The sequence below is a fragment of the Mauremys mutica genome, chromosome 21 (genome assembly GCF_020497125.1).
Source record: "Mauremys mutica isolate MM-2020 ecotype Southern chromosome 21, ASM2049712v1, whole genome shotgun sequence".
Taxonomy (NCBI): Eukaryota; Metazoa; Chordata; order Testudines; family Geoemydidae; genus Mauremys; species Mauremys mutica.
This window is the reverse complement of record NC_059092.1, coordinates 23,637,536-23,653,068: the sequence shown is the minus strand read 5'-3', so window position 1 is coordinate 23,653,068 and position 15,533 is coordinate 23,637,536. Positions and strand designations below refer to the sequence as shown.

General features: G+C 53.7%; 1 protein-coding gene across 14 annotated transcripts in view; it reads right to left on the bottom strand.

Moving 5' to 3' along the window:
• Positions 1-15,533, bottom strand: part of EIF4G3 (eukaryotic translation initiation factor 4 gamma 3) — a 502,573-nt gene that overhangs the window by 185,064 nt on the left and 301,976 nt on the right. For 9 of the 14 annotated variants that reach the window (XM_044996525.1, XM_044996530.1, XM_044996527.1 and 6 more), the window contains one exon: positions 8,104-8,212. In XM_044996525.1, coding sequence (XP_044852460.1) covers positions 8,104-8,212 — 109 coding nt within the window. The remainder of the gene's footprint in view (positions 1-8,103; positions 8,213-15,533) is intronic. The other 5 variants (XM_044996526.1, XM_044996528.1, XM_044996534.1 and 2 more) reach the window with 1 other exon arrangement.

Here is a 15,533-nt window from a genome sequence, read left to right as displayed (position 1 = left end):
AGCTTAGCACCAAACTGGGAATGGACACCACCAAGTCCAGGGGGTCCCTGGCCGGGTGGTAAACTGTCGCTAACCAGGACTGTAGCGGGCGGAGCCGGAGTCTGGTGCGGGCCACCACATAGGTCCATGCCGCCATGTGGCCCAACAGCCGGAGGCACACTCACGCCGTGGTTACCGGGGCGCGGCGCAGACCCAGGATAAGCTCGGAAATCGCATGGAACCTGGAGTCCGGCAGATACACTTTGGCGTGAGTGGAGTCCAGAACAGCTCCTATGAACTCTATTCATTGTGTTTGGAGACAGGGTGGACTTGGCTTCATTCAAGAGGAGGCCGAGATCGAGAAAGGTCTGCCTGATGAACGACACCTGTGTCTCTACCTGCTCCTTGGAGCGACCTTTTATGAGCCAGTTGTCCAGGTAGGGAAATACCTGGATGCCCCGCCTGCGCAGGAAGGCGGCCATGACTGCCATGCACTTCGTGAAGACCCTGGGAGCGGCCAACAGGCCGAACGGGAGCACCGTGAACTGCAGATGGGCACTGGCCACGACGAACCTGAGGTACCGACGGTGTTGGGGAATTATGGCAATGTGCAAATAGGAATCCTTTAAGTCGAGGGCGGCATACCAATCTCCTGGATCCAGGGAGGGAATGATCGAGGACAGGGAGACCGTGCGGAACTTGAGTTTTCGTAGAAACTTGTTCAGCCGCTGCAGGTCTAGGATGGGCCTTAGGCCCCCTTTCGCCTTCGGTATGAGGAAATATCGGGAGTAGAAGCCTTTGCCCCTGAGCTCCCGAGGAACTTCCTCCACTGCCCCCGCCTGCGTGAGGGACTGCACTTCTTGAGTTAGAAGATGCTTGTGAGATGGGTCCCTGAAGAGGGACGGGGAAGGGGGTTGGTGGGGCGGACGGGAGGAGAACTGGATAGAATATCCCCTCTCTACCGTGTGGAGCACCCATTTGTCTGACGTGATGCGGGACCAGGCACGGTAGAAGGGGGACAGACGTGACCCAAAGGTAGGGGTGGAAGGATCCAGAGTCTCGATTGGTAGGTCTCCCTGGACCGTACCATCAAATAGGGGGTCTAGGCCCTGATGATGGCCTCGATTGACCCGACGCCTGGCCGGAGGGGTGGTGTTGGTGACGCCTCCTGCCATTTCTGCCAGGCCTGCGCCCCGGCTCCTGGCGAGTCTGTGGCTGGGACAGGTGGGGGGCCGTCTGCAGCCTAAACTGTCTGCGCTGGGTCGCAGGGGTATGCAGGCCTAGCGAGCGAAGCGTGGCCCTCGAGTCCTTTAAGCTGTGCAGACATTTGTCCATTTTCTCCGAAAACAGGAGCTGCCCCTCGAAGGGGAGATCTTGAATCGTCTGCTGGACCTCATAGGGCAGACCCGAGACCTGGAGCCAGGCTCCCCGCTACATGACCAGGCCCGTGGCCAGGGTGCGCGAGGCTGAATCCCCCGCATCTAAGGCGGCTTGGAGGGAGGCTCGAGAGATCAGTTTGCCCTCCTCTACTAGGGCCAAAAACTCTGGCCTCGAGTCCTGGGGAAGGAGCTCTGCAAACTTCGACATGGCCGAACACGTGTTGTGCCTGTTGGTTGGCAATGTGGAGTTGTAGGCCTCCTGTGGAGTACACCTTTCTACCAAAGAGCTCGAGTCTTTTCGCGTCCCTGCTCTTTGGCGTTGACCCCTGAAACCCCTGATGCTTCCGCTGGTTGGCCGCATCCACTACCAGGGAGTCCGAGGGCGGGGGCGCGGGGTGTACAGGTGTTCATGCCCCTTCGAGGGTACGAAATAGTGCTGCTTGGACCTCTTGGCAGTAGGGGCCAATGAGGCTGGCGTTTGCCATAGGGTGCGGGACGTATCCGCTATAGACTTTATCAGCGGGAGAGCCACCCTGGATGGCCCTGAGGGAGCCAGGATGTCCACTACAGGGTCTGCGTCCACCTCGATTTCCTCCGCCTGGATCGCGAGGCTCTGCAGAGCAATTGCTGGAGGATACGAGTGTCCTCTAAGGCCGGTGCTGCAGCCGTGCCCAAGACCGCTTCGTCCGGGGAGGACGACGAGGAGAGTACATGGAGCGGCCCTTCCTGCGGTGCATGCAGTCCCTCAGGGTCCTGCGGCTCACGGTACTGTGGTTGCGGTGCCAGTTCTGAGTCTAAATGCAGCACCGCGACCGGTACCGGGGTCGCCAGTGAGCGGCTTGGCGTAGCATGCGGTGCCTGCGGAGCCGGACCTGAAGCCGCTGCTGGTGCTGCTGCCCTGCTAGGGGGTGCTGAGCTTGAAAATGGCACACCCCTGCTCGGCGACGGTGCCAGTGGAGGAGGAGGCAGCTGCGCCGGGGCCACCGAGGTTGAGGACACCGATGCCGATCTTGATCGCGGGCCGAACGCCTGGCCTACCGACTGGTGGTAGGCCCAGGGAGTCCAAAACGGCCACTGTGATGGCAGCTGCCATTGTTGCTGCCACTGTGGGTAACAGTGGTGGCTCGCCCCCGACCCCGATCTCCTGCTCCGCGACCGGCTGGAGCGATAGAAGTCTGCCTCTGAGTCTGAGGTCTCCGAGTATGAGGACCTGGGGGGAGCGGCACCCAGTGTCGATGTAGAGCGGTGCGGAGGCGGCGACGGGTCTCTCGCCTGGTCCAGTGCCGTCCTCGTGGCGCGGTGCAGGGAGGGAGGCGACAGCATGGCCGGTTTGCCCTTAGACTGCACCGGGGGACGGACCACCGTAGGCAACTCCCTGCGGTGCGGAGGGACCAGCGCCGAGAGTCCCATCAGACCTGAGGCCGCCTCGAATGCCTCCAGGGTTGAAGGGGGACGTAGGTCTCCGCTGAGGTTTGGGGAATTAGGCTGGTCCGGACTCGACCGCCCTCTCTGCGGTGCGGGAGTCGACAGAACCGCTGAGGGCTGTAGCCCAGCCTGTCCGGTCGTGGACGGCGTCGGCCTCGGATCCTGGTGGGGTGACCTATCCCTCACCGGATTCCTCCTCTTGGCGGGCACCGGCGAAGGCGAGCGGTGCCGCACTGAGGCCGACTTCCTATGACCCCACTCCGTCCGGTGCCGGGTCTTTGACGACTTGGGCTGGGTCCTAAGTCCTGATGCCGGTGCCGGGGTGCTCCGCACCGAAGAAGACGTGCTGGGCACCGCCTTGGCCGGCTCCAGGTCCAAGGGTGGCTGTAGGGCAGCCTCCATCAGGAGGACTCTAAGTCTTTGAGCCCTGTCCTTAAGAGTTCGCGGGCGGAAGCCTCTACAGATAGAGCACCGGTCCTTTTGGTGGCTCTCTCCGAGGCACCTTAAACACGCAGAGTGCGGGTCACTCTTAGGCATGAATTTCCCGCAATCCTTGCAAAGTTTGAACCCGGGGGACCCGGGCATGCCCCAGCGGGCAACAAAAACTCGGGGGGGGACCCCCCAACTACTAAGAACTATATACAGAGAACTAATCAGCTAACTATAATACAACTTTATACACTAAACGGTAAGGATAGGACACTGCCGACTTGCTATGCGCAAGAGAAGTTCCAGCTAGCCGTCACCAGCGGTAAGAAGGAACTGAGGGGGTGGAGGCTCGGCGGGCCCATTTATAGGGCGCCGCGGTGGCGCCACTCCAGGGGGCGCCCAGGCCGACCCTATGGATGCTGCTAGGGAAAATCTTCCGGCTGGCGTGCACGTGGCGCACGCACACCTACTTTGAATGGACATGAACAACCACTTGAAGAAGAACTGATGTAAATGAATACAGAAGGTGGAAAGTACCAGAGGCTTGGGTCTATACGGTATGCACAATGGAAGTGACTTAAGTCTGGCCTTCGCAAACTTGCAATGGAACAACGACATTGGTTAACTTTTAACACAGACCTTTTGTTATTTCAAAGCAAGTCTGTGTGTGGTCACGCTTACTTTGGTGTAACAGTGACGTAAATAGGACACTTCTCAAATAACAATAGTTGTGAATTACAGCCTATTTAGTTACTTTGGTACAGGTTTGTTTGTAGAACAGCCCTTAAATTTACTAAGAACTAGTTTAGATATGTAACCGTAACATTGTACTATCACTTTTGTCATCCAGTGTCATCATTTCAACTCAATTTTATTTCATGATGCTTTAGCCTTTGATTTTTAATGGATATTTTCTCTCTCTCTTTACCTATTGCTCTGTTGTACTTTAATAAATTAGCTCTTTAGTACTTTTTCAGGAAGAGATTAAATAAATAAATAAATAAATATCTAACTGCTCTGATATAGCACTTTTCATCAGCATATCTCAAAGTACTGGATTTTCTTTTTTGTACATAATCTGTTCTAATGTTGGTCTTTCTTTTTTGTATATAATCTGAGGGTTTATCTACACAGGAAAGTTATGGCAGTATAAGCTTAGATTTGAATTTAAACCGATGGTTATACCAGCCCCTCATGTGGAGACTCATATTCCAATGGGAGTGCTTTTTTCCCCCAGTTTAGTTCATGTTGCTTAAATCTCCTTCCTAAATTCAACTAAAAAAGCCACTCTTACATTGGACCCAATAAAACTGTCCAAACAGAGGGTTATATTGGTATAACTAGACTGGTCTAACTGGTAAAATGTTCCTGTTTAGACAAGGCCTGAGACATCATTAATTAGTTTTAATCACTTCCTAGTTACTGGATCAATTCTTTAAATTATTGATTTAAAAATGAAATACAGACATTAAAAAATGTGCGGGGGGACAGTTCTCAATAATGGCTAGTGTACTGTACTTTCATGACAAGAACGTTGTTTTCAAATTCTGGATGACTCACAAGTGGAAATGAGTTTGACTATCACATTCACCATTTGTCCATAACACAAAACTACCATACACTTTGGTATACTACTTTACAACAAATTGGTCAATGCACAATGGAAGGAAACCTTCAAGACCTTCTGAATAGTAATTCCAATATTGATGAAAGCATCTTTGACTCAATCCCTCAACATCCCATTAAGGATGACCTCAGAACACCACCACCACCACTACTTATGGAGGTAAAGAAAGCCAAATAGATGAAGAACAATAAGGCATCTGGACCTGACAGTATCCCTGCTGAAATCTTTAAAGGAGGAGGATAAGAACTGGCTTGCCAGCTTCATGCCCTAATCCTCAAGATCTGGCATTTAAAACAAAACCTAGCTGACCTCAGGGATTCCATTATCATGACCATCTCCAAAAAAGCAGAAAAATCAGATTGTGTAAACTATCAAGGAATTGCCCTGTTGCCCACCTCCAGAAAGATCCTCGCCAGCATCCTCAGCTGGCTGCTCCCTCTTGCCAAGGAAATCCTCCCAGAATCACAATGCAGATTCAGACCATCTCAAGATACCAAGGACACGATCTTCGCTGCTCACCAACTTCAGGAAAAGTGCCAAGAACATCATCAACCTCCCTAAATAGCCTTCATTGATCTCATGAAAGCATTTCATTCCATCAATCGTGAGGCTGGGTGGAGAATTCTCCTCAACTTTGGATGCCTGCCAAAATTTGCAATTTTCCAACTCCTCTGTTACAACATGTCCATGATGGATATCAGCAATGGATCAAAAATGGACCCCTTTGTACTAAAGACAGGAGTCAAGCAAGGCTGTGTCATTGCTCCAACACTCTTCTTCATCTTCCTTGCTGTTACCCTCCTTCTCATTGTTGACAAGCTCAGCTCTGCACTTGATATTCAATATAGAATGGATGGCAAGCCCTTCAACCTCAATTGCCTTCCATTCAAGACAAAGACTATCACTAAATCACTCACTGAATGACTGTGCCCTGTGCACTCACTCGGAAGAAGTTCTTCAAAAAACATTTGACATCTTCTCTGAGGCCTACAATCAACTAGGCCTAACACTCAACACCAAGAAAACTAAAGACCTCCACCAATGGACTCTGAACCACCACAATCCTGCTCCGTCAATCAAGATCAAGAATGAGACCTGGATAATGTCAAGCACTTCCATTACCTTAGTAGCCATCTGTCACAGAAAGCCAACATTGAAAAGGGAGATTCAATATGCCAGTGCAGCTTTCAGACACTTGAGAAAATGTCTTTGGAGATTGTGACTTCAAGAACCAAACCAAGCTTATCATGTAGCAGGCTGTCATTATTCCTGCTCTCCTATACAGTGCCAAAACCTGGGTCACATACAATAGACACCTCAAGGCTCTTGAATGATACCATCTATGGGGCCTCCACAAGATGTTCCAAATCAAGTGGGATGATCAATGCACTAACATCAGCATTTTGTCCCAAGCCAAAAACTCCTGCATTGAAACTATGATTATCATTACCAACTCAAGTGGGCTGGTGACATTCTTCGAATGCCAGATAATCGACTTCTGAAGCAGGTCATGTTCTCACAACTGAGCCAAGGCTAACAGATATGGGGAGGGGGAAAAAAGGCACTTCAATTCAAAGCCAACATGAAGAATTGCAACATCCACAAACTCATGGGAAACCCAAGCTGTCAACTGACTAAAATGGAGGACCTTGCGGCAAGGATTCTAGCATTTTGAGACCCAATGGAGAAACAGGAAAGAAGGAAAGAATGCACCGCAGCACAACTCAACAATCTAGATCCACCTCTTTCACCAGAAAAAGATCTGTGGATCTCAGACTGGTCTTACGAGTTACGTGCAGATCCACCAGCAATAACTGGCTATCATTTCATGGAAGACAATCATCCTCAAACTCTGAGGGATCGCCAATCAGTACTTTCACAGAAAGTCCAAGACTGAGCTCGCAAGCATGATGATTATGGTGCTTTTGCAGAGATGGGAAGTGGGTCCAGATCTGGAGCAGGAGCCATGTTGGGGGTCAGGAATAAGGTGTAGTAAGGAGTGCTTGTGCTATGATTGGCCAATACAAACAAGTGTCAGTTTCATGCATATTAAATTTATCCACAACTTTTTAATAAAGGAAGGATGTGGAATCTTTACACATAGAATTGTAATACTCTACACTTATGTTTACAGAATATACCTAAACTGAGGAAAAAACAAACATCTAAACTGTGCCTGTCAATAGCAACATTTTCAGGGACATTTTACTTCTGTCAACCAGTGGTCATGCTAGTACCTGGATGTATGGTATCTCTGAAAATTTAAAAGCCAGCTTCTTTTGCCTCCCTAGTTACAATTCTAGATCTTTTGTGGTCAGCTTTTCTTCTTCTAGCATGCACTTTTAAAAATCTACTTAGGCACAAAGCTTTTGGGAAGTGCACACAGAAAAAGATAGTGCTTCTCAATTTTCAAGTACCCACTGCTGTCGGTAGAAGCATAAACGCTATGAATTAATGTGGAGAACTGGAATGCCTGGGCTATATATTATCAATACACTTAATACTGCAGAGCACAGCACTTACATTATAAACCCAAGTTTTTAAGGGTTTCTAACTGGATGTAAAATTTAATTGTGGGAAGAAACTTGCATGCAGTGTCTCAAGTCCAAGGATAATTTCTATTTTAAATACAAATTTTATAAATTGCATTGATATTTTTGTAGATAAGAAGAAATAAATTTAATCATTTTAAGACACTATTTTCACCTGTACAATTTGAAAATAGCTCTAAGTAGAAAGTGAAATTTGGCAAGCCTTTACTTCACACATTTTCACATTTGCACAAAAGCAATAACAATTCTCTAATATCTTCTATAGATGTACTGAGGATGCTGGCAGGACATGAACAAACAGCTCTACAGGAACCATTATGATGTGGTGGGTAAATGATATCTCTGTGGCTAAATGATTTAAATGATGTACTTGAGAAATTCCTCTGTCCAAGTGACCATTTTATTGGCAATAATTTAGCTGGTTTTGAAGAAAGGATTGTTTGGAGGAGGAAAAAGGAGGCTCACACTACCAGCTGCTCTGGAACAATGTTTTGGAAGAATGAATTTTAGTGAAACAGTTTTTACCCAATTCTGCTTTGACAAATTGCAATGAATCTGTAAATAACAGACCAGCTTTGTCAAAGGTTCAAAAGAGAAGCGTCTATTTCTGGTGCTAGCCACCCTGCTTGCTTACAGGCTTATTAAAAGTCAGACTTATGAGAGAGGAGACAAATGACTAAAAATACCAGGGAGAAAATATCCATTAACAAACCTTGCTTCGGGTCGCTAGTTGCAGTGACAGAGGTGCTGGCGGCGAGATGAGTGTTCTCCACAGTCCCATAAACCACAGGGCTGTGCTCTGGAACCTGGCTGGACAGCTGCTGGGATTTGAAGTACAAAAAAGGGTGATAATGAGCATGCGAACATAAAAACTAGCAACATGGAACACAAGCAAGCAAGAGGGGGAGACAAGAGTAGGGTGGGAGATAAAAGAAAAGCAAAAGGCAGGAAAAAAATAAACACAGACCAATTGAATAAATTCAAAAAGTACATGGGAAGGGGAGGAAGGAAAAAGGCAGCAGGAAAAGGGGGGAAAAAGACGATTACGATTAATAACAGCAAGAAAAGACAGCACAGCACAGTCATTAACACACTTCATTCATCTGTTTCTTCCAAGTACAGCAAAAATGCTCCTGGGAATAATTTTCAATAACTGGGGTACAATCAGACCTTCCCCCTGGCCTCCTTCCCCCCCAAAAAAAAGCTGTGTAAAAAAAAGACGGTTACTCACCTGTAGTAACTGGTGTTCTTCGAGATGTGTTGCTCCTATCCATTCCATGTAGGTGTGCGCGCCGCGCGTGCACGGCTCTCCGGAACATTTTTACCCTAGCAACTCCGGCGGGCCGGCTGGCGCCCCCTGGAGTGGCGCCGTCAAGGCGCCCCTTATACACCTCAGCCGGCCCGTCCGCTCCTCAGTTCCTTCTTGCCGGCTATTCCGACAGTGGGGAAGGAGGGCGGGTCTGGAATGGATAGGAGCAACACATCTCGAAGAACACCAGTTACTACAGGTGAGTAACCGTCTTTTCTTCTTCGAGTGATTGCTCCTATGCATTCCATGTAGGTGATTCCCAAGCCTTACCTAGGCGGTGGGGTCGGAATGAGACGTGGCGGAGTGTAGCACCGCAGAGCCGAAGGCTGCGTCGTCTCGGGACTGCTGCACCAACGCATAATGGGAAGCGAAGGTGTGGACGGAAGACCAGGTGGCCGCTCGACAGATGTCCTGGATGGGAACGTGGGCCAGGAAGGCGGCTGACGAGGCGTGCGCCCTTGTCGAGTGTGCGGTGAGCCGGCACGGGGGGACGCGAGCAAGTTCGTAGCACGCCCGTATGCAGGATGTCACCCAGGAAGAAATCCGTTGAGATGAAACAGGCTCGCCTTTCATGCGCTCCGCAATTGCGACAAAGAGCTGGGAGGAACGCCGGAAGGACTTAGTTCGGTCAATGTAAAAGGCGAGGGCCCTACGGACGTCGAGGGTGTGGAGCTGCTGCTCACGAGGTGAGGCGTGCGGCTTTGGAAAGAAGACCGGGAGGAAGATCTCCTGATTAAGATGAAAGGCCGACACCACCTTTGGGAGGAAGGCCGGGTGTGGCCGAAGCTGCACTTTGTCCGCGTGGAAGACGGTATATGGGGGACCCGCCGTCAGGGCGCGGAGTTCGGATACTCGTCTGGCGGATGTGATTGCCACGAGGAAGGCCGTCTTCCAGGTGAGATGGAGGAGGGAGCAGGAGGCCATGGGCTCGAAGGGCGGGCGCATCAGCTGGGTGAGAGCCAGGTTCAGATCCCACGTAGGAGCCGGCGGCCGCACTTGCGGGTAGAGGCGGTCCAACCCCTTGAGGAAGCGGGCAACCATGGGGTTGGAAAACACGGAGCGACCATCTACAGCAGGCCGGAAGGCCGAAAGCGCCGCCAGGTGTACCCTCAGGGACGAGATCGCGAGACCTTGGCCTTTCAGGTACCAGAGGTAGTCAAGGACCGTCTGGAGAGGGGTCGAGAAGGGGTTAAGACCTTGCTGATCGCACCAAAGGGCAAAGCGTTTCCACTTTGCCAGGTAGGTAGAGCGTGTGGACGGTTTTCTGCTTTCAAGGAGAACTTGCTGCACCGCCGCAGAACAGGTCCTCTCCGCGTCGGTCAACCACTCAGGAACCAGGCTGTAAGATGCAGCGACTGCAGGTTCGGGTGACAAAGCCTGCCGAGGTCCTGAGAGATGAGATCCGGCCATAACGGTAGGGGAATGGGATCCCGGATCGATAGCTCGAGGAGCAGGGTATACCAGTGCTGCCTCGGCCAGGCCGGAGCGACGAGTATGACGCGGGCCTTGTCCCTCCGTAGCTTGAGCAGTACTCGGTGGACTAGCGGGAACGGCGGGAAGGCGTATAGAAGGGGACCCGTCCAGGACATGAGGAACGCATCGGAGATGGAGTCCGGAGCCCGACCCTGGTACGAACAGAACCTGTGGCACTTCCTGTTGGTCCTGGAGGCAAACAGGTCTATTTGGGGAAATCCCCACCTTTGGAAGATGGTGCGGGCTACGTCGGGGCGAAGGGACCACTCGTGGGCAGCGAAAGACCGGCTCAGACGGTCGGCCAGCGTGTTCTGCACCCCTGGTAGAAAGAACGCTTCGAGGCGAATCGAGTGGGTTACACACAGGTCCCATAGGAGCATCGCCTCCTTGCACAGCGGGGAGGATCGGGCCCCGCCCTGTTTGTTCAGATAGAACATGGCTGCCGTGTTGTCCGTGTATACCGCGACGCAGCGGTCCCGGAGGTGTGCAAGAAAGGCGAGACAAGCCAAGCGGATCGCTCTCAATTCCCTGACGTTGATGTGCAGGGAGAGCTCCTGGGCCGACCAGAGGCCCTGAGTGTGCAGGTCTCCCATGTGAGCCCCCCATCCAAGCGCCGAGGCGTCTGTGGTCAGGGTGACCGACGGGCGAGGGGGGCGAAACGGAACCCCGGCGCAGACCACCTCCTGATGCAGCCACCAGGTGAGCGTCTGGAGAGTGGGGTCCGAGACCGTGACCACCAGATCTAGAGGGTCGCGGTGGGGCCGGTACACCGAAGTCAGCCACATCTGGAACGGACGGAGCCTCAGCCTCGCGTTCGCGGTCACAAAGGTGCACGCAGCCATGTGGCCCAGCAGGCGAAGGCAGGACCGGGCCGTCGTGGAAGGGAAGGCTTGTAAGCTGCGAATGAGCGAGACCATTGTCTCGTGTCGAGAACGAGGGAGGCAGGCCCTGGCGAGGGTGGAGTCGAGGACTGCTCCTATGAACTCCAATCGCTGTGTCGGCAGTAATTGGGACTTCTCGGCATTGACGAGGAGGCCGAGAGACCGGAACAGGTGCAGTATCTCTGACACCTGGGCTGTCACCAGTTCTTGAGATCGCCCACGGATCAGCCAGTCGTCGAGATAGGGGTATACGTGGATTCTGCGACGACGGAGAGTTGCGGCCACGACCGCCATGCACTTGGTGAACACCCTCGGGGCAGTGGAGAGGCCAAAGGGTAACACCGCAAACTGGTAGTGGGTCGCGTTGACCATGAAGCGCAGGAAGCGTCTGTGGGGGGGGTAAATCGCCACATGAAAGTAAGCGTCTTTCATGTCGAGGGCGGCAAACCAGTCTCCCGGATCCAAGGAAGGGATAATGGACCCCAAGGTTACCATCCGAAACTTGAGCTTGCAGAGGTATCTGTTCAGCTCCCGGAGGTCCAAGATGGGACGAAGACCTCCTTTCGCCTTGGGGATGAGGAAATATCTGGAGTAGAATCCCCTGCCCCGCCTGCAGGGAGGCACCTCCTCGATAGCACCCGCGCTCAACAGAGCCTGCACCTCCTGTATGAGGACTTGCTCGTGAGAGGGGTCCCTGAAGAGGGACGGGGAAGGTGGGTGGGAGGGGGGGGGCGAAAGAAACTGTAGGCGGTAGCCGTGCTGGATGGTGCTGAGGACCCAGCTGTCCGATGTTATAGCAGACCACGCCGGAAGGAAGCGGGCAAGGCGATTGGAAAACAAAAGGGGTGGATCCTGGGGGGAGAGTGATGGGCCGTCCTCGGGCGTCCCGTCAAAAGGCCGGCTTTTGGCCTTGCGGAGCCTTGGACGAGTTCTGCGCCTGGTTGCGCCGCCCCCCTGACGGTCTACGGCGGAAGGGGGCCGTTCGGCGGTTGTTAAACGGCCGAGACCTGGCCTGGTTGAAGGGACGGTAGGGCTGTTGGCGGAACGAACGCCTCTGCGTGGCCGGCGTGTGCATACCCAGAGTTCGTATCGCAACCCTCCCATCCTTTAGGGACTGGATTCTGGCATCCGTTTTCTCAGAAAACAGCCCCTTCGTGTCAAACGGGAGGTCCTGGAGGGTGTACTGGACCTCAGGTGGGAGGGTGGAAGATTGTAGCCACGCAATGCGGCGCATCGTCACCCCGGATGCTACCGTTCGAGCCCCTGAGTCTGCTGCGTCTACGGCCGCTTTGATCAGTGTTCTGGAGGCTAACTTGCCCTCCTCCAGCAGCGCTGAGAATTCAGGGCGGGATTCCGGAGGGGTTAGCTCCGTGAACTTCGCAAGGCACCCCAAGATATTAAAAGTGTATCTGGATAAGAGGGCCATCTGGTTGGCGACACGGAGTTGGAGGCCTCCCGCCGAATAGATTTTACGCCCTAATAAGTCCATGCGCCGGGCGTCCTTCGCCTTCGGCGCAGCGGCAGGTTGACCGTGTCGTTCGCGGTCATTGACCGATTGGACCACCAGCGAGTCCGGGGTGGGGTGGACGTACAAGTATTCGTAGCCCTGGGGCGGGACGGAATACTTCCTTTCGACGCCTCGCGCCGTGGGGGCAACGGAGGAGGGCGACTGCCAGATAGTGGCACTGTTCTTCTGAATGGTGCGAATGAACGGGAGCGCCACTCTGACAGGGGCGTCATCTCCCACAACGTCCGTAATCGGGTCCTCGACTTCTTGCACCTCCTCTATGGGCAAGTTAATGGCCTTTGCCACCCTTCGGAGAAGGTCCTGGTGTGCCCTGAGGTCAATGGGCGGGGGTCCCGATGGCGAGGCCCCCGCTACCGCCTCATCTGGAGAGGACGACGAGGAGTGGCCCGGGAGCACCTCCTCCTGCTGGTGCTCGCCCACCTGGTGATCTGGCCGCAGCGAGTCCTGGCCCAAAGAAGGGTCGTGGGCGGCGGCTTGCGTCGGTGGGGACGGGGGGGCTCGACTAACGGTGGCCACCGGCACCGATGGTGCCGAGCCCGGCTGCCTGGGTGGCAGGGGAGGCCCCTGTTCATATTGCGCCCAGGGCACCCAATGTCCCCAATACTGGGGTCCATGATCCGGGGGAACGGAACCGGCTCTGAAATCCACCGCACTGCCTTGGGGTGAGGCTACAGAGGGTTCCCTGGAGGGCCAGGGTGGAGCCGTGGCGATGCCTGGGCGGGCGTCCAGCGCCGGCGTGAGACGATCCTCCGGTGCCGAGGGTCGGTGCCGGGCGTCTCGGGGGTCCAGTGGCGAGCGGGACCTGTGCTGCGCACGGTGCCGGGAGCCGGATCTCCGGTGCCGGGAGCCAGATCGACGGCGTCGGGAGCTGGATCTCCGGTGCCAAGAAGGGGAGCGGCGGCGGCGGGAGCTCGACCGGCGACGTCGGGAGCTCGACCGGCGGTGCCGGGAACCGGACCTCGAGCGGGATCTGCGGCGCCTCGAACGGCTGCGCGAGTCCCGATGTCCGCGGTGCCTGGACGCGGACCTGCTGCGGTGCCGGTGACTTCGTGACCGGGACCTGGAGCGCCGCCGGGAGTACGACCGGCCCCGCGATGGAGAGCGGTGCCGGGACTGCGACCGGTGCCGGGACGCTGAGCGGCGTCGCGATGGCGATTTACGGCGGGATGGGGAGCGGTGCCTCGGTGACCTTCGCCGGGAGATAGACCGGGATCGAGACCGGATTCTGGAGCCACGGTCGCCACGGTCGCCCGGAGATGAGGGGCGCACCATCGCTGGCTTGCCGAGGGACTTGAATGTCCGCACCAGTGGTGCCGGCGGCTGATATGACGGGGCCGTCGCCTCGATCAGCTCTCTTGCCGTCGCGAACGCCTCCGGCGTCGACGGGATCCTCAGCTCCTCCTCGGTGGGCACCGGGGAGCTGGGCGGAACCGGACTCGACGGGCCAGGCGGCGCCGGAGTCAACGGTGCGGTGCACTTAGCGTGCACTGCCTCAGCCTGCACCGTTTTCGTCGGAGGCGGCTGGGCTGACGGCTTTCGCTGCTGTTTTGCGGCAGCCGTCTTCGGCGCCTTGTGCTTCCTCCCCGGGGAGAGGGAGCGGTGCCGGGTCTTTGGTGCCGGCTCGGTGCCGGAGCGGCTCGGTGCAGTCGGAGCGCTGCTTGTCGAGGCGGTTTTCGGTGCCGCTGGAGCTGGCGCCGGAGGTTGGAGCGCAGACTCCATCAGTAAGTGCTTCAGCCTAGAGTCTCTCTCTTTCCTCGTACGAGGTTTAAAGGCTATGCAGATAGAGCACTTATCTGTCCGATGCGACTCTCCGAGGCAGCGGAGGCAAGAGTCGTGCGGGTCGCTAACCGGCATAGGCCGCTGGCAAGCCGCACAGGGCTTGAAACCCGGTGCTCCGGGCATAAGCCCGCACCGGGGCGGAAGAAGAGGGGCAAACCCTCTAATTCCGTAACTATTGACACTATTAACACTAAATATATATATAACTATAACAAGAACTGAACTAACTACTAAAACTATCTACACTAGAACTATGGAGAAATACTAGGGTTGTGGAGGTAAGGGAGCACTCCACTGTTCCAACTGGCCGTCACGGGCGGGAAGAAGGAACTGAGGAGCGGACGGGCCGGCTGAGGTGTATAAGGGGCGCCTTGACGGCGCCACTCCAGGGGGCGCCAGCCGGCCCGCCGGAGTTGCTAGGGTAAAAATGTTCCGGAGAGCCGTGCACGCGCGGCGCGCACACCTACATGGAATGCATAGGAGCAATCACTCGAAGAAGAACTGGCTAACTCCATTTGCAAATGATAAGCAATTTCAAAAATCTTTGATTTTTTTGATCAAACCATTAGAAAACATTAGAATTTGCAGAGACAAATGTATATATCAAAAGGCAAAATCTTGATGGATGTAAGAGCTAGCCACCCTGATTGACTATGAACTTGTTGGTTCAATTAAACCCCACAAAAACACTACTATTTGTAATCAAAATTTAGAAAAATAATCTAGATTGGATATATATTTGTGTGCACACGTATGCAAGATATCCAATATCTTCTACAAAAGAGGCTTATGTATTATACCCGTTGATTTTTTTTTTGAGAAAGAAAATGATTTTTCTTCACCCTCAAAGGTGAATAGGAATAACTGGTCCTTACCCAGTTTACAGCAGGACTGATAAAGGTTACATATTTTTAAGTGGCCAGATTAAAAATTTAGAAGTGGCCAGAAAGCCACTTGACCAGGACTGAGGAAATTCCAGGTACAGCTTATCTCAGAAGGAACAAATATCTTCACCATCGCCACCACCATCTATCTGACAGGACAAATATTCACTCTGGCAAAACATTCAAAGCAGATGCTCTTCTGGATTTGGGTTGTATGTGCGGAGATTACATAAAGCCACAAAAGCCAGCATCTCCCCTCAGAAATCTAATAGAAACTCTTTATGAAAC